This window comes from Dendrobium catenatum, unplaced genomic scaffold, assembly GCF_001605985.2.
Source record: "Dendrobium catenatum unplaced genomic scaffold, ASM160598v2 fragScaff_scaffold_847, whole genome shotgun sequence".
NCBI lineage: Eukaryota > Viridiplantae > Streptophyta > Magnoliopsida > Asparagales > Orchidaceae > Dendrobium > Dendrobium catenatum.
Genome location: NW_021319309.1, coordinates 6512462 through 6533965, shown reverse-complemented (window position 1 = coordinate 6533965; position 21504 = coordinate 6512462). Strand labels below are relative to the sequence as shown.

The 21504-nt window shown below is 36.1% G+C and overlaps 3 protein-coding genes across 4 annotated transcripts; 2 read left to right on the top strand and 1 right to left on the bottom strand.

The window, feature by feature from the left end:
* Window positions 1-437: 437 nt before the first annotated feature.
* On the top strand, window positions 438-15039 carry LOC110101507 (probable potassium transporter 9). 2 transcript variants are annotated; one of them, XM_020829424.2, is made up of 10 exons: window positions 438-605; window positions 784-863; window positions 1135-1369; window positions 1449-1694; window positions 1784-1837; window positions 5708-5968; window positions 6264-6316; window positions 6395-6518; window positions 12552-12806; window positions 13547-15039. In XM_020829424.2, exons 2-10 carry the CDS (start codon window positions 825-827, stop codon window positions 14602-14604), a joined length of 2325 nt encoding a protein of 774 aa, XP_020685083.1. In that variant the 5' UTR covers window positions 438-605; window positions 784-824; the 3' UTR covers window positions 14605-15039. The 2 variants fall into 2 exon arrangements, with proteins under 2 accessions (XP_020685083.1, XP_028552695.1); XM_028696862.1 differs by lacking the exon at window positions 438-605 and having other exon boundaries at window positions 632-863.
* A 490-nt stretch (window positions 15040-15529) lies between these two features.
* LOC110101533 lies at window positions 15530-16911 on the top strand. The gene is made up of 3 exons (XM_020829460.2): window positions 15530-15872; window positions 15966-16029; window positions 16606-16911. Exons 1-3 carry the CDS (start codon window positions 15573-15575, stop codon window positions 16773-16775), a joined length of 534 nt encoding a protein of 177 aa, XP_020685119.1. The 5' UTR covers window positions 15530-15572; the 3' UTR covers window positions 16776-16911.
* Window positions 16912-17950: 1039 nt separating this feature from the next.
* LOC110101532 (protein GRAVITROPIC IN THE LIGHT 1-like) lies at window positions 17951-18733 on the bottom strand. Its single transcript, XM_028696801.1, has one exon. It carries the CDS (start codon window positions 18731-18733, stop codon window positions 17951-17953), a length of 783 nt encoding a protein of 260 aa, XP_028552634.1.
* Between the last annotated feature and the right edge of the window lie 2771 nt (window positions 18734-21504).

The window sequence follows — 21504 nt, the reverse complement described above, 5'->3', positions numbered from 1 at the left end:
GCCACTCGGTCTTAGACTATGGAGAAATAAGAAATTTAGTTTAAATCCCGCAAAATACAATAAATTATATTTAAAAAATTTATAAAATATTTAAGACTCTTGTCAAACACACGTGTCAAATGACACATTTTCGACGTATTCGACATGTATTGGAGGAGTGGAAGACATTTGTGATGCCAGATACGAGTATGCACATCTTATTGAGAAAAAATGTTGGTGCACCGCATGCATGCATCAGATGATTAAAAAATAGAACTTCGATTTCTTTAATGTAGTGGGCGCCCGAACGTAGAGGGGGATTGGTATTGCTCACTTACAGTGGATTATATCATCCATGAATTTCGTATCTCGATGCCGTGGCACGTCTCTTTCATGTTTCTAGATGTCACTCTGCTATGCAGTTTTCACTTTTTTATTCTCACCTAAATTTGGATTTGTTCTTCTAATTTAAAAGATAATGAAGTTGTCTTCTCACAAGTGGCTGATTCTCATTTGAAAATTTTTATGGTTGGCCTTCCCTTCTTTGAATGCTTTTGAAGTTGGAGAATAATTGGTAGTGCGGTTTCTCTTAATTTATGGAAATACAGATGACCAGGGAGTGAAAGGTGTTGATTTCTTCCAGCCTTTATTAGGTTTCGTAGCATTGTTGACAGAGATCTGCCGTAAGGCGGAATTTTTTAGCTTACCTTTTGTCTTCTTCTTTATCGATTTCACTTTCTTGATTATTTCATCACTTTCTTTCTTTTTGAGTAACTTATACTGTTTTGTTGGGCTGGTTTTTAGAGAGAAAAAAGCAATTTTCAGCATTTTTGTGGAATTTTACTATGGATCCCGAGTCTGGAAAAAGCGACGATCATCAAAAGGTAGTTTCAGACTAGAAATTATACTGTTATTATTGTTTGGATATCGATCGATTTACTTTTAGCATTTCTTGGGAACTTTCGCCTTGCTAAAGCTGCTCAAATTAAATCTACATGTCTTATATTGTTGTATTTTGATTCTGGTGCTCTTTTTTTAAGTGATTCAGGATATTTTGTTTATGTGGCAATTTTTTTTTCCCCGATCATTGTGTCTGTAATCTTTTGGGAAGGAACTAAGCTTCCTGATATCTTGTGTTCCAATTATTTGTTTCAGAAGGTTTCGTGGAAGGCCGTCTTGCTTCTGGCATATCAGAGTTTGGGAGTCGCGTATGGTGACTTGAGTATTTCTCCTCTATATGTTTACAAATCCACATTTGCAGAAGATATTGAACATTCTGATTCGAATATAGAGATTTATGGTGCGCTTTCCTTTGTTTTCTGGACCCTTACCCTTCTCCCTCTGTTCAAATATGTCTTCATAGTTCTTAGAGCAGATGATAATGGCGAGGGTAAGTATCGACTAGATGGATCTTTCTTTTTAGTGAGGGGTTTGTTCTTAGGGATCTAATTATCTTTGTTTTGCTGCAGGTGGTACTTTTGCTCTATATTCCTTGATATGCAGACATGCAAATGTCAGCCTTCTGCCAAATAGGCAGCTTGCTGATGAACAACTTTCTACATACACAATAGAGCCCCCAACTGAAACAGAAACTAATTCGAGAATCAAAATTTTGCTGGAGAAGCATAAAAACTTGCACACTGTTCTTCTTATAGTAGTAATGCTTGGTACTGGTATGGTGATTGGAGATGGAGTCCTGACTCCAACTATGTCAGGTGCATTTTCCTCATTCTAGAATGATAACACTGTAATCTGCCAAATTTCTTCAAGTGTTTGCTAATGGTTTTTTACTTTCATCCTTCAGTTTTCTCAGCAGTTTCAGGACTTGAACTTTCAATGTCAAAGCAGCACCACGAATGTAAGTTTTATTTTACCTTCCAAAATTCGAGCTATTTTTTTGCGCCTTGATATATACTCCTTCATGTTTTTAGAAAATTATTTAGTGATGAGCAGAACATGGGCATATTTAATTTCAAATATATAATTAGCTCTTCAAATGCAAACTTTAATTTATTTTTGCTATTGATCTAGAATCAACCTGACATTACAATACAATAGGATTGTGATATCTTCTTAACTTGAGAAAAATGATGCATAATGCTATGGAAGAAGTAGAATTTTTATGTAATATTGGGGGTTTTTGGAAGAAATTAAGATTTTTTTTTTGATAAAACCCACAAAGGGACCTACGCGTTAACAAAAATAAAATAGATACAAGTCCTACCAAGGACAAAAGACAAAAACACAATACAAAAAACATCAAAGAGGAAACAACAAGCAGTGGAAAAGGCAAAAGTCAGCCGGGCTCAATCATCGGCAAGAAGCTTTTTACCACCAAATCATCCAGAGGAGGAAGCAAGCAATTGCCCACACAGATGAAATGGTCAAAGCATAATCTGATATCCCAAAAAGATCACCGCATAGAGCAAGAAAAAGCCACAACGTTCAGGTGATGATTAAAAAAGCTCCACATCATTGCCCGGTCCTCAATCCGTGAAAGCCAAACCAACAAACTCCCCAAAACAATCCGTTCAATAAAACTGAGAGCAGCACCCACACTAATCAACAAAAGAAATCACCCCCAAGCAAGCATGCTCCAATAGCAGAAAGAAAGCTAAACTCAAACAAAAAAATCATTTCTTTTAGGATTTTTGTTTTCTATGCTTACCACTCTTTTTAAAAAATCAACGTCAACAATTTGAAAAATACTTGAATCAAAATTATCCCAAGACTCCAATTCTTTCTCATTCATTTCCTCCCCACCAGCATAGGAAATGCCATCATCAAACCAGTCATCATTCAACACCTCCTTATCTCTTGATTTACAAGCAAGTTGAGCAAACAAAGGATCACTCGAAATAACTGATATAAGCACATCGACCAGAAGCACATTAACATTAACATCCTCAAACAACAAAGGGCTAAATTGTGCCGCTGTAACCAAAGAATTAGCCATCTCACCACTCTCAACAGGCAAAATCCCACTCGCAGGTGAAACCAAATCACGGTCCACAGGATCACCGAAAATCACAAGTTCATCATCACTGACATCCACATTAGAACCTGGAGAAACAATAGGACGAGCTACCAAATTGACTAAGCAATGATTCAGCTCATGATCCTCAACAACATCCTCATTAATTACACATGAAGGAGCCACCGGCAAAGCAACAAACGACGGGTTGGCAACTCCCTAAACAAGATCAGCAACCTCAGTGAAATTTTCCCCATTAGCCTCACCCTCATTCGGCTTAACATGAGTTACAATAGGATTTTTCACACTGTCACCAACAATGCATAGAGTATCTGAAGAGGGATGAGCCTCTAAATTGACTGGAAGGGGTTTAATTGAAGGATTGAGATGAGGATGTAAAATACGACAATCCTCTTTCGAATGACCTAATGAATTGCAATGCACGCAGTAAGAAGGGAATTCTTTCATTATCACCGACTGGATGTAACCTGATTTATCAAAACCCATCCAAATTTTATCCGAATTTTTTTTGGAGATATCCAACTCCACAAGAATGCGGACAACAGATGGACGAGAACCAAAAGCCGTAGCAGTATCGGTTTTTAAAGTCCGACCGAACAGGGAGCCCAAACCAAAGAGTATACGTGGAGAGAAAAAGTGAGTCCGCAAATTAGGAAACAAAATCCAAATAGGAATGATAGGAGAATCAACATCAATATCCAAAGATGGTGTCCATTTAACTAATTTCATAAAATAGTTACTCACAAAGTATGAACGATGAGCAAAAACCTTACAGTAATCTAAATCGTTGAACAACTTGATCAAGACATTCCTAGGGTTGAGGATAGTGACCTAACAATCACCATTCAATTTCATATTGAAGAAAAATTTTCTAATAGTGTCAATGGAAGGTATTCGGCCTGGAAATTTGCCAAGTAATGCGAATTCAAAAGGAGAAACGAGTGCTTGGACTTCCTCCTCTGAAATCCACAACGCCAGCAACCCACCGAACAAAGCAAACAGAAAAAAATGCTACAGGGCTAGAAAAGGAAGAAGCAGGCAATGGAGGCCACCCAACCAGCAGAGAATAGAGTGGGTTGGGAATTCCCTAGCAGAGCAAACATGATAAAAGTTTCTGTTTGAAATTAAGAATGTAAATCTTCGGTTTCTTGTAATCTAGGGTTTGTTGGGAATTCCTCCTGTATTGCTTTTCATGCATAAAGAAAATAGGCATCCATTCACTTAATAAATAAAATAATAGAATTATATGAAACTTCAAATCTAGCCTAAATGTAGGAACTACTTTAACAAGATCATACAACACACCTTGATCTGTTGATTGAGAGTTTTAGCTACCAACAAGAGGTCTTAGATTTGAAGCTTGCACATGTGTTGTGTGTATGCATTTGCCTTAATTGGCTCAAAAGTTAAAAAAAAAAAAAACAACTAAATAGAATAATTGCTGACTAAAAATGATCACCTCAGAATATGAATTCAGGACCACCAAGAGAAAGAAAAAAGGATTTTATGGGTTGAAATTAGAATATTATATTTATTTACATTGACTCACATCTCCTTTTGTGCCCGACCCATCTTGTTTATCAGATTCAGCTTGAATTTTGGATCATTTCCTTACCTTATCTCCTTTTTGCATAGGAATCGGAAGATCCATTTGTTTCCTTGAACCTTTATTTTCTCCATGCTTGATAATCTTTTTTAAAATTGGCCTCTTTTGTTCAGTGTCATGAAATCATGCCTAAAATTAATTATTTGGACCCATTAAGAATGAATTGAAGTCCCAATTTGATACCGTATGTCTCAATGCTTGTTTTAAGCTTGTATGAAATCCATTGGTTTTGATTTGACTTGGCTAATTGCAGATCTTTTGGCTTAACCAAATTTAGTACCTGTTCAGATGAATTATGATTTGGGGAGGCTAGTGGATCAGCTGCTACATCATTTCATTTGAAGGGGCCATTCTTATTTAATCATTCTACTTATGATTGAAGTTTAAATTCAATACTACTTTAGAATGAATTTATGATTAATGTTTATCTATATGAATTATACATCTTGAATCAGATAAAATAATTATATCCTTTGGTTGTATGAGGTGCTAAATATTGTTTTACATGACGGAATGTGTTCACTCACTGGATGTGACAATTTAGAACTTAAGTTTAGCTTTTCTCAGACAATTTAATGCTTTTGTACAACAATTGCTATCATGGAAATAGTAGAGGTTTGAAAATTGCCCATTCTTTGTATCCCCTGCTATTAAGCAGCTCACCAAATGATCCGATGAAATAAGTATATGGAAACCTGTAGCAAGAAAAAGTAGATGATGTGGTGATCGTCGGAAGAATCAGACATGTTTGAAGGAAATTCCCAATCCAGGGAACAAAGACAAGAACTAAGCTTCAAAAAATTTCAAAGAGAATATATTTTCATCAATACACCCATCGTACTACAATGCTCCATATATAAGCTGGCTATAGAATATACTAGAAAACACTAGAGAATTAGGTACAAGAGCTAATCTATTCCTAAAACTGTACTTAGTTTAAATACTCCGCATCAGTAGAATTTTTCGAGGAGAAGTTATTTCGTTAATGCCATGATCTTCTCTCTCACACAGCTTGCTTGTTATTTTAAAATGCTGCCAAATTAATATCTGTTACTATCTGTTCGATATTATCAGTTATGATGAATTTTGGTGCAGTTAATGAGATCCTCATTGTTTGCTTTATGTAGATGCGGTGGTTCCTATCACCTGCTTCATAATTATGTGTCTTTTTGCACTTCAACATTATGGCACTCACCGGGTTAGTTTCCTATTTGCCCCCATCATATTGGTCTGGCTGATTTGCATCAGTGCACTTGGCATATACAATATTGCTACGTGGAACCCAAGCATCTTCCAGGCCCTTTCTCCATACTATATGTTCAACTTTTTGAAAAAAACAAAGAAAGGTGGCTGGATGTCATTGGGGGGGATCTTGTTATGCATCACAGGTACCTTTTTGAATCAAACATTAAAAAAGATGTTTATGAAATTCTCTATATTTACATAAATATGGTTAACCCTCCATCTATTGCTTCATTAAGTCTTTAACCCACTGAAGTTTATCATCATTTTCTTTTGGCTGCAAAGATTTTGTTTTGCGGGAAGTAAAGTTATTTTGAAGGGTTCTGATTTTTCATGGTGGCACAGAAATAGTATATTGCTTTTTTTATTAATGAAGTAGCTAGCATAAATTTTGTTGATCGGTATGTAGAGTTTTCCTAAGTTTCATGGAATGTATTGCAGGATCAGAAGCAATGTTTGCAGATCTTGGCCACTTCTCATACTTATCCATGCAGGTACTTCTTGTGCTTTTTGCTGGTTTATTTTTCTTTTGAAGGTTTAAATGCCATTTTCTTATTTTCTACCAATTTCAGATTGCATTCACATTGATAGTCTATCCATCACTTATTTTGGCGTATATGGGTCAAGCTGCTTATCTATCAAAACATCATATGATTGATTCTGGCTACAAAATTGGATTTTATGTTTACGTTCCAGGTAAATTTTGTGGCTTCTTCTTTGCACACGTGTTAGATTACTTGCCATGAGCTACCTAATATACAATGAGTATTATTTGTACTTTAATGCTTAATCTATGATGCACTGACTCACCTCTTGAAAAGAGAATCCAGTGTCGGACATAGACATGTGTCCGTGTCCGACACAGTTGGGACACGGCGGACATGTGTCCAATTAAAGTAATGTTTAAATTTAACCCAGCATGGCTGGGACACGTGTCATACATGGCTGGGACACACGTGTCCTAATTTTTTATGATAAAATTATTTTAAATTATAAAAGTTTTATATTTTTATATTTGCTAAATCAAATAAAACATCATATTCACTTGTATATTAATATGATTATTGAAAGGTATGATTATTAAAGAATGAATCTTTTTTTTTTTTTTTGAGAGGCAGTAATGATTATTGAAAACTTTTATGCCTATTTGTGTTTGCAATTTTTAGTGACATGGAATATGAAGAATTTTTATTTTGTCTAAAATATCCTTATGTGCTTTCCTTATTGTAATTCTAGTTGATGAGATTTGTTGAAATAGGTGAAAAGTTAGAAAATATTTAGAATAGAAAAGATTTAAGATTAATAGAATAAAGAATAATATATGATATCAAATGAACTATTATGAGAGAGAACTAGAGGATTAGAGAATTATAAAAGTAAATGGATACATTCTTTGTGATTTATATTAGAGGTTAATTAAAATTATGGGAGAGAACTAGCGAACTAGAGAAGTAAATAGATACAAAGAAGAACCAACTTTCACTATATGATAAGCAATGAACTATTGCAAATCTTTCTCTTGATGAAACAAAGTTGAAAGTAATGATATTCAATGATGATGATATTTAAGGCAAAAAACAAACCTCTGAAGCTAATCTTAGTAGTTGAAGCTTAAATGCTTGATGTTGTAATAAATGATTATTTGCTTATATTTTTATGGTTGTACTAGACATTTTGTACTAAACATTTTATATTATAAGCTAGACAAATTATCATGCCATTCATTTATTATTATTTGTCATTTCTAATATGATATTACATGAATATCTATACAATATATAAAAAAAATGTAATGTCGTGTTCGCGCTGTACCCGTGTCCTATATTTTCAAAAAATGTCGTGTCCGTATCGTGTTGTGTCGTGTCGTTGTATCCGTGTGTGTGCATCATAGTGCTTAATCCTTGTCGAGTTATAAATCTTCTGGTGCTATTGCTTTATACATAATCCATATTGGGAACTTTGTAAAGTTGATAGTATGCACGAAAATGAAATAACTTGATAATAGTCCAAAAATAACTTGATCTAACTAGAATTATATCAATTAATTTGAAATTGCCTGTAAAAATTTATAGGGCAAATCATTTTGGAACCAAGAACGGCTTGCTTGATAGGAATTTAAGAGAACTTGAGTGTTATATGTTTATTTATCTACAAGTGTGTAGATGATTATTCATATAAATGCATGCTTAAGTAGATGACTATGTGTGCTTATATATGTACTCATTTATAGATACTTATGTATCATTAGCTAACGCCCAAATTTATTTTAGATTAGGTTTGGGAAGCAATAATAAGCTTATCTTTACATGTCCAACTTCGAAGAAATTTGAGTCATTGATTTTGAGTCAAGCTGGCTCAGTTTAAGGGGATATTCAAGTTTATGTTGAGTTTGAGTTTGGACCAAAGGGTCTTAGCCATGCTCAAATTGCTTATATTTAAGATTTGTCAGTCGATTAGTGTGCATTTCTATTAGGTTTAGCATATCTTGAAAATTGTCTAGTTGTCAACATCATCATCATTAGTCCTATCCCAATTTCCCAACCATATATCAAAATCATCAAGTTGCCTATAATATTGTGGGCTCTGAAAATTCATCCCCTGCCTCCCCCATTGTTTTTCAGGGGAGTTTTAACAGATTAGGTTCCGGAGTAAATTTTAGGAAGGCATATTAGGCTTGTAGATAAGGCACTACCCAGAGATTTCACCCTCATTTTGTGAGGGCTTTATGATCTGAGTTTTGGTTTCCTATAGACGCAAGTCCTTATAGTTAATTACCACTCCCGATAACGAGAGAGAACTTTCGATTAAGGCTAGTCATCAATGAGATACGTTATATCTGTAGATAAATATTTTCGGGTGTATGGTAGCAGCATGGGTCTAAAGTATTGGAGAATTTGATATTTAAAATTAAAAATTTTACCACTTTGCACTTAAAGAGGATGGTGGGGGAATGGATGATGGACCCGATCAAGATTCCATAGTTCTGTCATCCTAGGCCATCATGGTCCCTGGTCAACTTAGTCAAATGAGGTAGTTGACTCAACCTAACAGAAGGATTCTTGTCGGCAACCATGAGTTGCATCGTCGAAGGGAATCTTATAGACTTGGGATGAATGTTTGTCTAAGGGAACAAATTTGAATTCACCTTAGCTAATAGAGGGCTTTGTGCCCATCGATTATATCATATTGATTCATATCTCAAAGATTTGATGCCATTGAGGTGCATACGGGCTCTGGCCATAACCATAATTTAGTGACCCATTTGGTGGCTAACCACCCGGTTCAAAGGACCCCTGTCATAATCATTTATCATGCGGTGCAATTTGATAGTGAAACCACTAGTTAGAGGACACGTGCCATATTCTTGCAGACAAGTGACATATTGAGAATGAATCCAAATGATATTCACGACTAGACATTAGCTCTTTTTAAGCAAGAGTAGTTTTTAATATTGTCCACCTCGGTAAACCGTTGCAGAGGATGGATGAATTTTTTTGTGCTTTAAGTGGTTAATGGTTAGTTTAAATTTTAAATATCTTGGAGTTTTGGTATTTTTGAAATTTTGGATTTTATGGGAATTCGAGGCATTTATGGTGTATTTAGAACATTTGGAATTGACCCCTTCGGTTGAGATTTTTTGGTTCAACACACCCATCATTAGGATATATGGGGTCATTGTATTTTATGGGTTGAACCTTGTCGGCTCTGTCTGCTTGTCAATGGAGGATCAGGTTCTTTGCAAGCTTTATACATATTTCAGTAAAATTTATTGGTTATAAGCCTTGAAGGTCTAATATGAATGTATTAAAACAAATATTCTGATCGCTGTCGTGATCGTGTATTTGTTCGATAGTTTGAACTTTGTCGACTTCTATTTAGCCATATAGAAGGATTGGGTTCGAACTTAAATTCACTTATTGACCCGTGCAACATCCTTAGACGTCATGTGTACCCATAACATGCTCGTCGAAGCCCATGCAGGTTTTGTGATTGCACTTTCCCTTTTTGTATACATGTATGCATACATATTACAATGCATGTGCGGGGAATTTTTGGATATATGGTGGAATTCCCTACAACGGCCTATAGAAGCTCGCATTTGATGTAGTTCTCTTGTATTCGTCCGTAGGTGATATGTTGGATGCGTAACGGGTCTTCTACAGCTACCCATAGGAACTATTGTATACTGTATATCCTTCACCTTTGGGTTTTCATTCCTAAAAATACTGATTTGATCTAGCTTTCTCTTCACAGAATTTGTATAAAAAATCATCAAGCAATTCCCTTATTATGCCATCATCATCATTTTCTGCTTTTGGCTTAATTAAAGAATCAATCATTTCAATTTTGGATGACTGCGTCCTTACTGATGCCATGTACTTCAAAATCAGTGACCACTGGCATGAATTAATAATTTATCGTTTTCACTGCATGTTGTATTCTTCTGGTTACAATTGACATATTGAATGTGGAATGGGTCTCCTACAGTGTCATTGAACCCTCACACAAACTCCTGTATGATCATGAGATTCCTTACATCGGCAGCATATCTCTCGTTGCCTTTTGCATACAGGTCAATGGGCTCATTTGAATCTTGATGTTGACTAGACTATATTCCCCGACAATTCCTTTATGCTTATCTGGACCCTACTTAGATCTCGTAGGACCTTTCTCCTTCATGGTGTTTGCAAGTGAATGTAGTAGGGATTACTGCATCTTTCTACATAATTTCCATGAAGATTATCATCAGCTCCAATTTTCTTACTCAAATTCATTCATTTGTATTCGCAGGGGTATTGCCACATTTGTTGCGCATCATCCGGTGTTTGATTGCAATAGATCAATGTATTTGATCAACATTAAACGATAATTGATCATAAAGGTGCCATAGTGTTCATTGCTTTCAGCTATGAAAGCTTGTGAATGCTTATGTTCATCATATGCCTACTCCCCATATTTGTAGGTAAATTGTTGCACCGATGAAGGGTCTTTGACAGCAACCTATAACAACAACATGAAGCCTTTACCCATTACATGGGGTTGGCTACATGAATCATTTTTCTCCATTGTGTCATGTTAAGAGTCAAATTCTCATTTAAATCTAATAAAGAAATGTCATTTCTAATATTTTATAACTAAGTCTTGTAGGTCTACCTCTACCTTTCTTAACAAAAGCCAAATCTAATACATTTATTTTCCTAATCGGATCATTGGAAGGTCGTCGTTTTATGTGACCAAACCATCTAAGGAGACTCTCTCTAATCTTATCTTCCACTGGAGCTATTTCAACCTTTTCACGTATATTCTCATTTCGTATTTTGTCTCTAAGAGTAAAGTGACTCATCCACCTGAGCATCCTCATGTCTGCAACACTTAACTTAATATTATGCTTCTCTTTTAATGACCAACATTCTACACCATAAAACATTTTAGATCTCACTACCATGTTATAGAATTTTTTCTTAAGTTTGAGGGGAGTTTTTCTATAACACAAGAAGCCCGATGCATTCCTCCACTTCAACCATCCAACTTGAATTCTACTAATAATCTACCCATCTATTTTACCATCTCTCTGAACAATAGACCCAAAATATCTAAAACATGTACTCTTATTAATGACTCGATCGTCAAAAGTCACAATCCCCACACTAGATCTATTATTACTAAAATTATACTCCATATATTCAACTTTAGATCTACTAAAATAAAAACTTTTAGACTCTAAGGTTGACCTCTATAATTCAAGTTTATCTTCAACCCCCTTTCTAGTCTTATCAACAAAAAGAATATCATCAGCAAAAAGCATATACTAGAGTACAACATCTTGCAAATGTCTAGTGATTCTATCCATGACAAATTGGAGATAGAATAAATCTTAAAAAATTAACTCAATGCACTAAGGTCAATTTCCATCGTATCAAAAATCAGTAAATTGTACTTAAATTCTTTCCAAATCAAAATCATATAAACCGATGAATAAACTAGGCATAAAATTAAATCTAAATATCCAACGAAACTCAGCAATCATAAATAATCATGCAAGTTTTATCATATTTAAGTCAGGTCATTATAGATAGATCCAATAACTAAAGGAGTAATCATTACAAAAGTCTTATAAAACAATTAAATATCACTGCAGCTCACCTCAATATTGTTAGCAAATTGTGAGGAATTCTTGAGCGCTTCTTGAGCTTTCTTGCAAGAGAGTGAGATGAAGAGGGAGGGAGACATCAATTTGGGGAAAAATTTCACTTTTGGAATTGAGATCCAAGCACTTACAGTAAAATAAACTAGCCCGTAAGAATTAGCTATGAAAAATAATCCACAACCAGAATTCTGATTATTTCTTGTTTCCTTTTGCTTGGCTGTTTGAGTTTTCATTGTCACTCTACAGTTATTTCAGCGAGCCTAAAAAAAATTAAGTTTTATTAAAATTTAAATGTCATCAATGCCCATTTGTATTTCATCTAACCTCTCGCAAAGAAAAGCTAGGCTCGGCTATTATAAATGAGTGTTGCGTCATTAGATTGCCTAATCTTTTATTTCCAAGATACCAACCCATTTAATTTGCAAATTAAAGGAAGCTTGAAAGACTTTTCATTCTTGACTGAAATAATTAATATTTGTATTTTTGTTCTTATTTGTTCTATTGTTCACTATAATCTGAACTTTAAGGCAGACTTGCTGATCTGACTTTAATGCATTGAAAATTTCCCTTCTTTTATGCAGAAGTGATCAGATGGCCTGTGCTTATATTGGCAATCTTTGCTGCTGCAGTTGGAAGCCAGGCAATCATTAGCTGTACCTTCTCCATCATAAACCAGAGCCAAGCTCATGGTTGCTTCCCAAGGGTTAAGGTCATTCACACATCTGACAAGATAAGTGGTCAGATTTATATACCAGAGATCAATTGGATACTTATGATCCTATGCATAGCTGTTGCTGTTGGGTTTAGAAACTTGAAGCACTTGGGAAATGCACAAGGTAGGGCTACTTTTCAACTACATCAATATTACTTTCGTTTTCTATTGATTCCTCAATCCTCACTTGTAACATGAAAGTTCCTTGTTATGCATTGATGGAACTTGTTCACTTTCTAATGTTTTGAATCCTCATTTGATATTCACTCCCTATGTTTTTTGGGATGTAATTTTCAAATATTGTGAATCCCCCCGGCCGCCCAAAAAAAAGGAAAATTTACATACATATCATCATATACTATTCTATTACATTTTTAACATCTAAAACTTTAATATTACATATATACCACCCATAGTTCATTTTCATATCAAATAAGAGTGGTAGAAATGAAATATATGAGTGATAGGAAGGAAATATTAATGATATATTTGATATTAAAATAATATATGGTGATATGTATGTAATATTAAAGTTTTGGGTGTTAAATATGTACATAGGATGGTATAAAGTAGTATATATGTAAATTTCCCAATAAAAAAATCCCTCCTAGATCTCAGATTGGCCCTGCATTGATGGGAGCTCCATACATTAGATTTTGCCCATTTCATGTTCTGATTACCATCCGCTTGCACAATGTTATGGTAATTTTTCCTCCCTTTTCTCTACCAGTGGCTTGTTTATCAGTAATGCTTGAATTTGAGCTTTTTGTTTTTTGGATTAAACCCTAAAATTATTAAAGACAGTAAGGTCGTAGTTCAAATTCCTTGTTGATTAATTTAATAAAAAACTCTCCTACTGTGCAGGTCTAGCGTTGATGACAGTAATGCTGGTAACCACATGTCTCACATCCTTGGTCATGATCCTATCCTGGAAAAGATCCCCTCTTCTAGCTCTATCCTTCCTCATATTTTTTGGCTCCATTGAAATTTTCTACTTCTCTGCTTCTCTCACAAAGTTTCTTGATGGTGCTTGGCTACCAATCCTTCTTGCCATCCTTCTCATGTCCATCATGTTCATCTGGCATTATGCTACAACTAAGAAGTATGAACATGATTTCCAAAACAAAGTGTCAATTGAATGGCTCTTGGCCCTGGGTCAGAACATTGGAGTTGCACGTGTACCTGGAATCGGCCTTGTGTACACTGATCTTATTTCTGGAGTTCCTTCAAACTTCTCCCGTTTCATCACTAACCTTCCTGCCTACCACCGCATCGTCGTCTTCGTTTGCATCAAATATGTACCTGTCCCATTTGTGCCTCCTGCTGAAAGATACCTTTTAGGCCGTGTCGGGCCTGAAGAACATCGATCGTATAGGTGCATTGTTCGATATGGGTATCGTGATGTGCACCAGGATGTGAACTCTTTTGAGACCGAACTTGTAGCTAGCCTTTCCGACTTTATAAGGATGGAAGCGAAGTATGACAGTGGCCATGAAAGACAATCAATGGATGAAGCTGATAGAAGACTAACAGTTATTGGAAGTTCTTGTATCAATGAGATAGAAGAAACCTTTGGCTTTGGTAGTGTGTCTGTGGAATTGTCAAGCAGTGAGAGCAATGCAGAGATAAAACCTGCAGTAGTTGGCAAGAAGGTGAGATTCTTGATAGAGGAGAGAAGCGGTCCGAGTTTGGTTAGCCCAGTGAGTGAAGAGCTTAATGATCTATATGAGGCATGTGAGGCTGGCACTGCATTCATTCTGGGGAATTCACATGTAAAGACAAAGCCAGGTTCACACATCTTCAAGAAGTTTGCAATAGACATTGGTTACAACTTCCTGAAAAGGAACTGCCGTGGCCCTGAAGTAGCTCTCCGTGTGCCTCCAGCTTCACTTCTTGAAGTTGGCATGGTCTATGTGTTTTGAAGTTGTGTACTGTAAACAATTCATTCTGTGTCTAAGGTTTCGTTTTGGGACGGTTTTCTTATACTTCTTAAAGCAATTTTTTAGTACAAAAATTAAATTTTTTGTGCTAGAAAGATAATTTAAGAAACAGTAAAAAATCCGTCCCAAACAAAGCCTAAAACGCGCCTTCTAACTTGTAATTTCCCCCTAGAAGCCCAATTGGGAAGGCAGGTGCTGTAGTTCCGGCCTTGAAATTGTAAATTTATTAGAGCGGGACAGCTTGATTCATCAGTTTGCATCTGCTTGGTGAGAGGTGATGTCAGGAGAAAATAGATTACCTTTCATTCTCCAATCCCTTGCTACCCCTGTACACAATTTCTATGTTATATAGGCCTCGTTTGGTTGGCTGTAAGTTATATATTTCCAATTTCAATAGGCGAAAAAATTATTATTTTATTGTTTGTTTACACGACTTTTTCAAAATACCATTTGCTACACCTCCGTATTTTTGCCTATCCGGGAAGAAAAAAATTTCTAGTTCTCCGTTGTAATACCTTCGTTTAAGAACGAAAAAAAAAAGTCGAGGGGAATCAAACGAAGCCATAGACATCAGACTATTATGATTCTAGTTAAGCTGGTCCTGCTCTTGGTCAGAATAATTTCTGAATGCAGCTTACATATTGTTCTCAAATTTCTATTATGGAATTGTGAAATATATGTGGTATTGGCTCAAACAAAGCAACGCCACTAAATCCTTTGAGACTTTTAGTTGGTTCAGCCTCTCAACTTGAGAGGCAAGTCTTAACCTATCCATCAGAATTATTTACTGAGTTGTGTTGTGCCACGTCTACGGAGGCATCACAGAGACCACGTGGCACAACTGCGTCCTTCCATGTAAATATGTTTATTGGCCTTTTCCTTCTGCTTCAGATATAACTCTAGATTTCTTATTACTCAAGAAAAAACAGCTAGGTAGTAGAAAAGAAAGAATGGGCATGAGGGCTCTTCCTCTCTCCTCTTCTCATAACTGCTTTCCCAAATCAATAAGTTTGTCCTCCAAATCCATAAGCCTTAGATGCAATAGAGCTACTACAAGAGTTGGAGGAATTCGGGCTACAGGTGAACAGAACGGGGGAGAAGAAGGCGAGCAGAAGATAAGTAAGCAGTCTCTGTTCAGTAGCATCACAGAGGCTCTAGATTTCTCTCAGGCCAGATCTTCTCAGGATGCCCAGCTTATTGAAGAAGCTAAGGAGGCCACTAAATCCGGAGGCCAGATGAACAGAGAGCAGGTATAAAGGATTGATTGATGGCTTCTTATTCTTTTTGATTGATTGTTTTGTGTTGCAATTACGTTAAGAATTGAGGGTTTATATTTGTTTCAGTACGGTGCCCTTCGGAGGAAGATTGGTGGCACCTACAAGGATTTCTTCAAATCTTATGTTGATGGTGAGCTCGTTTGTCATGCTTTTTAACCTAGTATTAAGGGGTAAATAAGTTGAGTATTGAGAGATAGATAAGTTGAATTGAGCTTGGTTGCACCCAGCTTAAAGTTGAGGGCACAAGCTCACCCATCTTCTTCATGATAAAAACAAACATGAAGCTATAGCTAAACAAAACGAGCTCTTATCTAAAAAATAAATCTATGAAAGGGTAGCTCCAAGCATACTATAGGGTTTATTTGGGAAAAATTGTTATGAAATTATTGTTGATATTATAATTTTTTCTTTAAAAAAAATCAGATGATAAATTTTTTTAGAGCTACCACACTCTAAATGATTTAATTGCACAAAATTATTCCTCACTAGAAAAAGAATTTTAAAAGCAAGAAAATTATAATTTTACCTAAGACAGCACCTTGAAAACAAAATTAAAAAAAAAAAAAGAAAAAAATCCTAAACAGACTAATAGATAAACAGGTCCTACAAAAACTTAAGAACAGACTGACCTATTTAAATAACTGCTAACTCGTAACTGTGATGGACATTTGCTGGAAATCTTATTACTCTGTTTGTTCAACCTCAGTTAAAGGCCAATATGTGGAAGAAGGGTGGGTGGACAAAACATGCAAGATTTGCAAGAGAGACACCAGAGAGGAGCCGAGGCAAGTCGACAAGTTTGGAAGATATGTTCATGTGGCATGCTTGGGGGATTCCAAATCTACCAACTTTTTCTTCAAGCTCTTCTCAAGATGAGGTTTTCATGCTATTATAGCGTTGTTGGTGCTTTATTCATCTAGCTGGGACTCTATTTTCAATGTGTTCAAAAGGTCATTCAAATTTTCTTGTAATTCCGATTGAATGGTAATTTAATTCCTCCATTCTCAGCCAAGGTCTATAACTGCTTATATAGTGCTGAACAAAAACTAATAGTATCAATCACAAGTTTATATTACAATTTTTCGGCAATTCCAATGTTTTCTTTACCATAGGAAGGTCTACAAGAGCCACTTCAACATCCCAAATCAATGTATATATATATGGTTCACCTACAAGAAGAAAGAGCTTGTCTTGAACTTACAAAAATGCAATTCCTTTAAGATCATCTCCAATCGAACTGCATACCACCGTATGTCGTCTGCCATTCGTTGTATTTGAACTCCAAATCTCACGTCAAAATTCGGACTATTCACCTGTGCCAAAAAACCCTCGCCTGCGAATTTACCGAAGAAGAGCGGGAAAGAGGAGAAAAGCGTGCAACATAGTAGAGAGATGGTTACCTTCACAGGAAACGTGCGAACGAGGAGAGAAATGAAGTTCGATTGGAGATGAATTACGCAAATTTGAAATTTTACTACATTTTAGAGTGTAAAATGGGTTTTTCAGTTGGAGATGCCCTAAGAGCCTATCCTGCAGAGATAAACCTTGCAACGGTTGATATGACTACCAATACTAAACCCTGGCATCACTGTAAACGCAACATCAAACCCCAGCTCTTCAGTTGGCATTACCAGATGACTTGTGCTGACCACACTCTCCATATACTGCTTTGAAAACTTAGTCCCTCTCTTACAATAGAAGGTCTGCGCTTTTGGAATGAAGGAATGTGCGATAACCTGTAAAGCCCAGACCCTTCTTGCCATTCTCACAAACGATTTATAAAAAAGTGTTCTTGGATGTTGACCGCTTAACACTAACGATCTCTGATCCAAATTACCAAAGAATGATCCCTCCATCTTCGAAGGAACTGCATCAAGATACTTGGATCGACAAAATCTCCCAAATTCAGAATCTGGTTCTTGCATCAGAGCATCAAAGGGGTCAACAAGGTGCATAACTTGCTCAAAGTGACATGGCTTAAAGCATTCATCATGAGTGCAACCAAGCATTACATGGGAGAGAAAAGCCTCAAATGCAAATTTTTTATGAGATCATTCAGTGTAGGTGATTGAATTGCAGATAGCATTAGCAGCTAGATCTAGATCCCAACTTGACGCCTTCATCAAGTTAATCAATAATTTTGTAAAATCATGTATCGATTTAGATGCCAACATGAAAACTTTGGAAAACAATTGAGGCGTCCATGCCTGGTTGGTTTCAAACAGTTCCACTTCAGGTAATTGTGTCTTGTTGATCAAAGCTTCTAACACTTTATTCCTTTCAATCACCGACTTAATCTTAGACCTCAAATCTTGAATATCAGAATCCTTGGCCATCAATGCACATTTCTTTACCCGTTCAAGCTTTCTGTGTTCCTCAATCTCCATATGGAGAAATGTCAAAGCTTCGGTCATGTTCCTGCGCTTTTGTATATAGGAATTCTTCAGTTCTGAAATCGAGAGTAGCTCAGATTCTACTAGCTGGTCTGCAGCTCGAATCTTTTGGGACTCATAAGGGATGTGAGCTTGCTGAAGCTGAACATAAGCAGATTTGAGAGCAGAAATCGAATCAAACAGTTTTGAAACAATGGCTTCTTCCGAATGTTCAGAGCCTGCAAGGTGGACATATTCGAAGGGATGGGGATGGACTTTACGGTCTCGACTATCATCGCAATAACCAACATCTTCATCTTCATAGCTCTCAATTTGGGAATGTTGAATCAATTTAGGGTTTTCTCCGGAGGGGCGAAATCCAGCAGATCTCGGTTTGCGCAGCTTTGAGAAGTGGTAGAAGATCTTGGACTTGTTCTTTGAAGTATGAAAAGACGACTCCATTATCGATCAACTTGAAGAATGCATTGTTTTAAAAACCAAGAAAAAAAAAACGACGTTTAGGTTGCTAAAAGCCGTAGTAGAACAACCTGAAGTGGAGAGGAAAAACCAGAAATTTTCGAGATCTAAACTTGTTACGTATATAACAGCAGAAAACAAGAGAATATTAAGGAAAATCCTAGCGCATGAAAATTTAGCTGAATTCAAATGGCATTTGTCTCTTTCCTACCAACAGAAAACGAGATCAAAGCTCAAAGCTTGAAAGAGATCGAGGGATGGTAGTAGAAAGTCCAACATTCCGCTCCAGGAAAGATCCAAGAGACGATCGGAAGAAAGGAATCTAATGGAAGTCTCACCGTTCCAAGTTTCAAGTCAATCTCCTGCAATGGGGATTATTTCAAAATTTATGATTTACCTCCTTATCCCCAGAGTCCAGCGTCAAAATGTCGCTCAGGAAGAAAGGTAAAGCTAAAATAATTCGACGTGGCGGAGGAGGGGTCGGGCTTTTTAACTCCGATTATTAAACTTTTAGTGAAGATTAAATATTTATAAGAATATGCGCAAAAACTTAAAATCAATTTTATTTAAAATTTTTAAAAAAAAATTATCGATTGTATAATACAAGTGCAAAAGTATAACTATATTATTTTTAAGAAAAGCTCTCATCAAAATTTTAAAATTTTCAAAATTTTAAAAATTTTGTCCTTTTATCAAAATTTAAAAGACAAATTAAGTAGGACCAAAAAAACTCATTTGAATTTCCTCAAAAAAATTATAGACTAGATCACCCCTTAAAGAAATCTATAAATTAATTAAATTTCTACCGGTTCGAACGTATAGAAAATTTTTGGGATTTGCAAGAAATTTAATAATTATATAAGTATTTGTCCAACTCTATTGTCGACCAATATTGATGATTGTGTAGTCTTTGTCACTCCTGTCATACAAAAGGTCTAGGAGCAAGTACACGTTGAAAATATTGAACACGATGAAGAAATATAAGATCTATTTTGTATTCACAAAGAGGATAATTTAAATCCAAGTGAGAATATATATATTGATATATCATAAAAACATTATCTTGATCGGGCATGAATCTCAAAGCAAAATCAACTTGGTAACTTCTAAAATTTAATTGGGGACCATCTGAATTCCAATTTCAACAAACTTTTAGTCGAATTGAATGACATCAAATTCTACTCAATCAGAGCCCAAATGGGTTCAAATCGAAGCCCCGAAACACATTTGGAAGGTTCAATCCATAAGTTGGATTACCAAACAATTTTCAAACGTGACATACTTATAGTCAGTGCTTTTAAAACCGGACCGGACCGGCCGGTTCGACCGTGAACCGGTCTGACGGCCGATTCGGTTCAACCCGAAAACCGGCTTCTCTTACGAGCCTAAGATCATCAAATTTTGATATATCATTAAGACATTCAAATATGCAATAAGCGGTCAATGATCAAGAGAATCAACATCGGCTATCTATTCAAACCATTCTCAATTCATCTTTAATATTCCTAGCCATGTTACTCCCATAAAACTGCAATAAACATCTCATTTATCATGAGAGGGAAGAGGGCCAAGCAATAAGAGAATGAAGATAAGGAAAAGTTCTCTTACCACCATACTTCTATCAACCAGCGCCGACTGTTGTTGGACATTCACCCGGCTACCGACTAACGTCGGACTTCTGCCAACTAACGTTGGAATTCCACCCGGCTACCGACTTCTGCTAGACTTCCATCTATTAATGTCGGAATTCCACCTGGCCGCTGATTGACGCCGACCTTCTACCCCCGCTGCTGACTGACGTCATACTTTTGTCTGACCACCGACTGACATTGAACTTCCACCCGGCTTCCAATTCTTGTTAGACTTCCACCCGATAATGGTCTTTTTGATCTTTGTCGCCCACCAACTACTGCCATTCCAACCTCTATCACTTGACAATGGTCTTTCCAACCTTCGTTGCCCAACAACTATGATCCTTCTGACCTTCACTACCATACAACATTCTTTATGACCTTCAGCGCCCGCCAACTATAATACTTCTGACCTCTGTCGCCCGTCGACTACGGCCCTTTTGACCTCCGTTGCATGACAAAAGTGTTTCCAACCTCTGTCGTTAGCCGACAATGGTCATGCCGACCAAACGAACCTATCAATTTTGATTCTTTCAATTTCCACCACGTAATGCATTTTATATAATGTATATTTGTTATATCAAGCCAATGCCTTCCGTCCAATGAAGGTCTTCATTTGTAATAAGCTGTAAATACTAATGGATTTACTCAAACTAGGCTAGGCCCTTGATTTTTCCCTTGTAGGGTTTTTCACATAAAAATATTATTATTTCTTATAAATACTGCACCATCTCTTTTCATCTTATTGTGTACTAGATCTTCGTACAAAGGCAAGACGTTAAAATTTATATTTCTCTACCGCCCCGAATATTTCAGGACACAATATATAAGCAATGATACTAAGACAAGCAAAAGAATGTAATAGGTTGACTAATAGGAAAGAAATTACCTAATCCTGAAAATCAAAAACATAATAAACTACTAAAAAATATAAAATATCAAAAACAGTCAACTACTGGTTACTCAACTCGTGAGATGATAGTCCGCTAAACACGCCTGAATAACTTGTTGTCAAAATAGACATTGGATGAGTTTGATAAATCAAATTTAGCAAATAACTCATATATATTAAAATATAAGCAACAAAGGGATGAGGCATGTAATATGAACAATCAAAAGGTGAAA